This window comes from Salvelinus fontinalis, chromosome 17 (genome assembly GCF_029448725.1).
Source record: "Salvelinus fontinalis isolate EN_2023a chromosome 17, ASM2944872v1, whole genome shotgun sequence".
NCBI lineage: Eukaryota > Metazoa > Chordata > Actinopteri > Salmoniformes > Salmonidae > Salvelinus > Salvelinus fontinalis.
The window spans coordinates 37,273,195-37,281,055 of record NC_074681.1 but is presented as its reverse complement, the minus strand read 5'-3'; the positions used below and the strand labels follow the sequence as shown (position 1 = coordinate 37,281,055).

Below are 7,861 nucleotides of genomic sequence, written 5' to 3'. Positions count from 1 at the left end.
AATGAATTTTCACCCAAAAAAGAAATCAGGATTATATCTTGAAATAATTGCTTAATTACACAACTATTACACAGCCTAACATTGATTAAATATCTAAATATTAAACAGTAAAATAATATTGTGTTCATATGAATGAGAATACAAATGAGAAAAACAACTATATAAATAATAACCATAATAATAGTCCTAATAAATATTTATGGATGATTATGATGATGATTTATTATGTGATATCCAATTGATTGATTTAACCCTTGTGCTGTGCTGGCGGAAAAATGACGCCCATTGTGGTATGGCTCAGATTGACACGCACAGTTTAAACATGCTCAAGACAGTCAAAGAATCAAGTAAAAACAGACAAAACTTTATTTTGTCTTCTCAGACCTTACAGAAAGAAAAAATACAAGAACATTTGATTTCAAAAACTCTATATTTGAGAATTATTTGTTAAACATATTTCCTTTCTCACAAACAAGCATTTTCTGTTTCCCCAAGCAGGCATTGGTTTTGAATTTCCCAGTAACAGTAACACTTAGGTGTGATTTGACCCTATTGGTCAAAATGATCCCTTCAGTCTTTCTCTCCACATGTTGAACACAATGTACATGTGTGCTTTCTGCAGATGTATTGATTGCATTCTACACGACTGGTGCTGGTTTTACTGTCTTGGCGAGGGGGGGAGAGCAAATTGTGTAGGCCCTGGAACAATTTTGATTACACTGGAAGCTGACAGTCTACCTTGACTTCGTTGTGGTGATTGATGGTGGCCATTCTATAGTACCATCTGTAGACCTTCATGTCCTCTCATCTGATGGACGGGATGGTATGTTAGACTCCTCCTTTGAATCCTCTTCACCAAAGAAAAATGCACTATCTGGATCATCAACAGCATTGTCCTCTGTCTCTGAAATGTCATCTGTCTCTGAAATGTCCTCTGTCTCTGAAATGACCTCTATCCCTGAAATGTCCTCTGTCTCTGAAATGTCCTCTATCCCTGAAATGTCCTCTGTCTCTGAAATGTCCTCTGTCTCTGAAATGTCCTCTGTCTCTGAAATGTCCTCTGTCTCTGAAATGTCCTCTGTCTCTGAAATGTCCTCTGTCTCTGAAATGTCCTCTGTCTCTGAAACCTTCACTGTCACAGTCCAGAATTTGTGAGAAGGCTTCGTTGACTGAACATTTTTTGGAGCTAATTTTGGAGCGTCTGTGTCAGAGATCTGCTGCTCTCGCACAGAGAAGGAGACGCTTGGGGGAACTCCTTTTCACCCAAACATAATGATAAAAGTGCAACCAGAACCAGTCAAAACAAAACACATCAAAGACACTTGTTTATTTTGGACCTGTGCAAATATCTATACACATGAAATGCCCCGGGTCAAAAGGACCCACAACATCATGTTTGTATACAATCTACAGACATTCCACAACACATCAGTGTGTCAACATTTTGAAGTTAGGTTTATGACCCTAAATTAGGAAAAGTCATTTCATTTCATGGCGAAAAAGAGAGGTTAACTAGTATTTTAGACAACTCAAAAGCAGAAATGGGTCAAATTGACCCGCAACATAACAGGAGGGCTAACAATTTAAAACACATACAAATGTTACAACCGGAAACAGATACATACAGTATACCAAAAACTGTTGAGGATATAAACACAAAAAAGTCAAAATACCTTATTATTGTGTGGCAAAACTTTTGTTGACAGCATCAGATAGCCTATGATGGTAAAGTAAATCTTCCCTATGGCCGACAAACTTTAGTGTAGTATTAGCCTGGTGTCTCAAATAACAGTGGATACTTAGACGCAACAGTGTAGGGCTGTAGGCTGTATTTCTTTCAGTTTTGTTATCAATATTCAGTGGGAAAACAAGGAAAAGTCTCAACACGCGTCCAGTCAGATTTATTTTGATTGTAGCTACGCTTTCGGTCAGGCGACCTTCATCGGAGCATTTCTTCAAAAACCATAGTGACAGATAAGGACACACAGAGAGCCAGCGGTCAACTTGCCGAAAGTTTAGCTACGATCAAAATACTTTTTGGATCTACCTGGAAGTGTGCGGAGACTTTTTCCTGTTTTTCGTGGTTTTACTAATCGATTTTGGATGTGCGGTAGATTCTGCCTGTTATACGTTTTTAGAAAATGTGTTACTTTTCTTATCAATCTTTATACAATAGAATAAAATAAGACGAAAAACCAATGTTCAGTGATTGAATACACTGTAAATACCGTTACTTTTGTTTTATTGTTTTAAATTCTCACTATGTGGATGCCAAAAATAGACTGGATGCAGAATAGACCAAGTACCTCCAAGAGGAAGCTGATTGGTTAAAATTTTCCCCTCCCGGCTCCCCCCGACAGGAGCGTAATAGTTTGCGTGGGAGCTTGGAATGAGCATCATACATAAATATGGACCAGGCGTCCAAGAACCTCAGAATCACTGTGACCAGGAGTGAGCAGGAGTCGACTGGAACTTGACATTTTATACCGGATTGCGATTCAATAGAATCTTTCGGAGATGAATAAAGTAGTCTGTATAATTTTGCTCTTGACTGTGGGGCTCTATTTCTGCGAAGGAGGTGAGCATATTTATTTTGATTCTCATATTGATCTTTTTGGTATCTTTAGTTATTCTATTGTGAAAAAAATGTATTTGGCTTATTATAATTATACCTTTACTGTACATAAGGTGTTTTCGATTTATCTGAATTGTTTGTTAAATATTATAATGCTTGTAATGAAGAAAAAAAGAGTCATTAATAATAATTTTGTATCGCCTTCTAAACTTTTGCCGTATCTTTTCAGTTGATCCCTGCTGTGCACAGCCCTGTGAAAATAGGGGGTTATGTAATTCAAAAGGCTTTGACAACTATGAGTGCGACTGCACAAGGACGGGATATTATGGAAAGAACTGCACAACTCGTAAGTAAATCATTTTCAGTAATACAGATTATTCCAACGATATAATGGGGCATTCTTATTAACGTGACTTATTCGTTATTGTTGTTATAAATATTTCCCACTTCTATCCACTCTGCAGCTGAATTCCTAACATGGATTAAAATATCATTGAAACCAGCTCCGAACACTGTTCACTACATCCTTACTCACTACAAAGGGTTGTGGAACGTCATCAACAAGATCACCTTTGTGAGAAACGCTATAATGAGCTATGTCCTGACATGTAAGTTGAAATAGTATAACCTTTTTGTCAGCTCATTATAGAAGTTTGCATTAAGTTTTGCCTATGAATGAAAGAAAGTTGACTCAATTAATCATGTGGATATATGATATTTACTGATATGGGAAGTATGGAGATAAAGTAAGAAAAGAAGAAAGAAATAATACATTGAAAATATTTTTCATTTTTACATTAAATTTAAAAGAATACGTTTTAGCTCAGCTTCCTAACAAAATAATATTTCTGCCTTTGCCTCTATAGCCCGCTCACATTTGGTGGACAGCCCACCGACTTACAATGCTGATTATGGCTACAAAAGCTGGGAGGCCTACTCCAACCTGTCTTACTACACACGGACGCTCCCCCCATTGCCAAAGGACTGCCCTACACCTATGGGAACCGCAGGTAATGAGCTCACGTCTAACCAGTCTTTTGGGATTCCTTACAATTTACCTGAGATTATCGAAACCTTAAAAATCTCCTCAAATGGGTTACTCAATCATTCCCACCAGTCGAAAGTCAGACTTCCCAAGAGTCCAAAACGAGACTGAACAATAACGCAGTCATATGAACATTATTCTAACTGTCTTTCGTAACCAAATAAAGATTTTGTTGAGATAGAACCCCAATTATGTTCCTAACATTTTTTTGTTGTCTCTTGATAGGAAGAGCAGTGCTCCCAGATGTCAAACTTGTGGTGGAGAAGGTTTTGTTGAGGAAGCGGTTTATTCCGGATCCTCAGGGTTCCAATCTCATGTTCGCCTTCTTCGCCCAGCACTTCACCCACCAGTTCTTCAAATCAGACTTAAAGAAAGGACCAGCTTTCACCAAAGCCTTGGGCCATGGCGTAAGTCTAATTTACAATACATGACAAATAGTGCGTCTGTCACATGAAAATATGTTTCCATTTTGTTTCATGGTTGACTTTAACTTAGGCTTAGAGTGTATGTTTAGACTCACTCTTTACCTCTGTGTTTCAGGTGGACTTAAACCATGTTTATGGAGACAGTCTGGAGAGACAGCACAAGCTGAGGCTGTTCAAGGATGGCAAACTGAAGTATCAGGTTTTGAATGGCGAGGTCTACCCCCCATTGGTAAGGGAGGTTGGGGCCGAGATGCACTACCCACCCCAAGTGCCCGAGGAGCACCGCTTCGCTGTGGGCCACGAGCATTTTGGCTTGGTCCCCGGCCTCATGATGTATGCCACCATCTGGCTGCGCGAGCACAACCGTGTCTGTGACGTCCTGAGGCAGGAGCATCCCGAATGGGACGATGAACGCATCTTCCAGACCACACGCCTCATCCTAATTGGTGAGTCACCAGTACCAAAAGTGGACACGCATACTGTACCTACTTGTCATAAACCCTTCAGATCCTTATAATGGGAATCGTATATGATCAAAGTATGGCAATATTCAAGTGTGTTCTAGAAACTGTACAATGCATACAGGTGAAAACAGCTCTGTATAAAACAGATCAAAACTCTATATTTGGGTGTCAGGTGTTAATTGACGAATGTCTCACCAACCTCAAGGACTGTTGTCATGCATTCTCTTACTCCCGCCCTCCCTTCTTTCCTGGATCGCAGGCGAGACCATTAAGATCGTGATCGAGGACTATGTCCAGCACCTGAGTGGCTACCACTTCCAGCTCAAGTTCGACCCGGAGCTCCTCTTCAACCAGCGTTTCCAGTACCAGAACCGTATCGCAGCCGAGTTCAATACCCTGTACCACTGGCACCCGCTGATGCCTGACACCTTCAGCATTGAGGACCGTGCCTACACCTACACCCAGTTTGTCTTCAACAACTCCCTGGTCACAGAGCACGGCATCAACAACCTGGTGGAGTCCTTCACCAAGCAGATTGCTGGAAGGGTGAGTTGTCTGGTGGGGCGGACACAGTTGGTTCCAACGAGGAATAGCGGAAATGAGTGGACACTAAGATCCTCACAGCAATAGTCTTTCATTGAGGCCTAAGTGACAACTCTTATATCAACTTTATATGCTAAGTGATGAATAAATGAGTGGAGCTGTATAAGGGCACTGGAGATTGGTAGGTGTTCACTTCGTAGGGCAACAACACCTATATCTAATGCAGGCTTTATGTTAATGAGAATGACAACAGACACCATACCCCAACAAGATATTTTTACTTAGAAAAAAAGGTGTCAAAAGTTGATATTGACCGAGGATCTTGATTCCCTTTGGTTCCTAGGTGGCTGGTGGACGGAACCTGCCTCCTGCACTAGTGGGCGTGGCAGCTAAGGCCCTGGAGCACAGCAGAGACATGCGTTACCAGTCCCTCAACGCCTACAGGAAACGCTTCAACATGAGGGCCTACACCTCCTTTGAGGACCTCACAGGTGAGAACTAAAACTGTACACACCCTATTATGATATGTATATATCCTCAATCTAATAGTTACCTAGTTACTAGGTGAAAGGTAACATTTAGTAAGCACAGGTCCATGGCAACTGAAGTAGTCCCTGGATAAAGTGACAGGATTGGTTCAGTCAGGCTCAGCTCTTTTGTTATTGGCATGATTACCCACTTCGTGACAGCTGCTGATAGAGAGTGGGCAGGGAGGGAGTGGCTGTCTCCTTTTAAGCTTAAGGTGTATTATTCAAGTCTGCACCTCTAATCTTCAACGTACAATTACATACACAGTTACACTATCACATGAGATTCACACAAGATCCAAGTGTATGGTGTCTGTACTTGTGTCATTGAGTTCCTGTAAATACCAAAACACAGACTTGTCATAGCATGCACCTTGTTTGTCTACTTATTTTTTGGGGAGGTGAGGATGTATTGCAGGCCTTTCTTTTGCTGCATTGTGGTAAAGACATTTGTGAGTAGCAGGCTATATTTATTAACCCTTTGTATGTTGTTCTGTTGGTGTTGCAGGAGAGACAGAGCTGGCTGCAGAACTAGAGAGTCTATATGGGGACGTAGATGCTGTGGAGCTGTACCCAGGCCTTCTGGTGGAGCGCCCCAGACCTAACGCTGTTTTCGGGGAGACTATGGTCGAGATGGGTGCACCCTACTCCCTGAAAGGTCTCCTGGGAAACCCCATTTGCTCGCCGGAATACTGGATGCCCAGCACGTTCGGAGGGAGTGTGGGCTTTGACATCGTCAACACTGCTTCATTGGAGAGGCTGGTGTGCAGCAATGTCAAGGGCTCTTGTCCGATGGTGTCCTTTCAAGTGCCTGATTTTTTGAGAGCATTTGAGTCGGCGTCAGTCAACACAAGTGAGGCACACCTGAGGGGCATGAACCCAGGTGTTGTGTTCAAAGAAAGGACTTTAGAGCTTTAAATAACTAAAACACTAGGGTCTATTCAAGTACACAAATACACAGTTTCTCAGTGTTCTGAAGCTGCTCTCATTTTAGCTTGTTTTGCTTTATTTAGTTATTTATTATTGATTAATTTATGTATTTAATATTTATTTTGTATTGTTGAATATTGAGTTGTTATTAAGTTATTAAGTAATTATTATGTTTTTAAATATGGATACCTATTACAAATGTCTTACATGAACAAAAGCAGGTTAGTTTACTCTGTATACAATGTGGAACTTGAAGGAGTCACATTTACTTGAAGAAAATAACTATTAGAAATACTGTATGTTGTTCAGCTACTGAAAGGATACAGCTGGGCTGTATTTGTCAATCATTTTTTGTTATTTTAAAGACAAACACTTTATTATTGTAAATGGATGAAGTGAATAATGGATGTAGAAATATACAGTGTTTTCAGAAAGTATGAAGACACCATATATTTCACCAGCCCCATCCCTCAGCTGTTAACCAAAGACAGTGGCGGGCTGTCTGGTTTTTTGTTGTTTTAACTGCGGATTGCCCCTTAAATGTTATGAAAGTCATAATTTACATTCCAATTAAAATGGTTAGGCACTTGAGAAAACATTAAAAGACAATTGATTTGTCAAGATTATAATTTTATTAGTCTGATTCAATTGCATTTATTCATGTCACTTTGTTACCACTTGACTTTTTCCACATTTTGTTGTTACAGCCTGAATAAAAAAAATATTAAATTGAGATTTTTTGTCAATGACCTTTACAAAATATCCCATAATGTCAATGGAGAATTATGTTTTTTGAAATTTTTACAAATGTTGAAATATCTTGAGTCAATAAGTATTCAACTACTTTTGTTGTGGTAAGCCTAAATAGACTCAGGAGTAAAATGTTGCTTGATAAATCACATAAGTTGCATGGACTCACTCTGTGTGCAATAATAATGTTTAACATTATTTTTGAATGACTACCTCATCTCTCTACCCAACACACACATCAATCCAGCAATACATTTCAAACACAGATTCAACCACAAAGATCAGGAAGGTTTTCTAATGCCTTGCAAAGAAGGACACCTAGAGTACCTTGCAAAAGTATTCATCCCCCTTGGCGTTTTTCCTATTTTGTTGCATTTAACCTGTAATTTAAATGGATTTTTATTTGGATTTCATGTAATGGACATACACAAAATAGTCCAAATTGATGAAGTGAAAAGAAAAAATTGACTTGTTTCAAAAAATTCAAAAAAATACAAAACGGAAAAGTGGTGCCTGCATATGTATTCACCCCCTTTGCTACGAAGCCCCTAAATACGATCTGGTGCAACCAATTACCTTCAGAAATCACATAATTGGGTAAA

General features: G+C 39.7%; 1 protein-coding gene across 1 annotated transcript in view; it reads left to right on the top strand.

Annotated features, from left to right (window-relative positions):
* Positions 1-2,161: 2,161 nt before the first annotated feature.
* Positions 2,162-7,861, top strand: part of LOC129813512 (prostaglandin G/H synthase 2-like) — a 40,574-nt gene continuing 34,874 nt past the window's right edge. Inside the window, exons 1-9 of the mRNA XM_055865805.1 lie at positions 2,162-2,578; positions 2,805-2,921; positions 3,040-3,183; positions 3,442-3,585; positions 3,846-4,027; positions 4,161-4,491; positions 4,769-5,055; positions 5,396-5,543; positions 6,088-6,490. Coding sequence (XP_055721780.1) covers positions 2,518-2,578; positions 2,805-2,921; positions 3,040-3,183; positions 3,442-3,585; positions 3,846-4,027; positions 4,161-4,491; positions 4,769-5,055; positions 5,396-5,543; positions 6,088-6,490 — 1,817 coding nt within the window. The 5' untranslated portion in view covers positions 2,162-2,517. The remainder of the gene's footprint in view (positions 2,579-2,804; positions 2,922-3,039; positions 3,184-3,441; positions 3,586-3,845; positions 4,028-4,160; positions 4,492-4,768; positions 5,056-5,395; positions 5,544-6,087; positions 6,491-7,861) is intronic.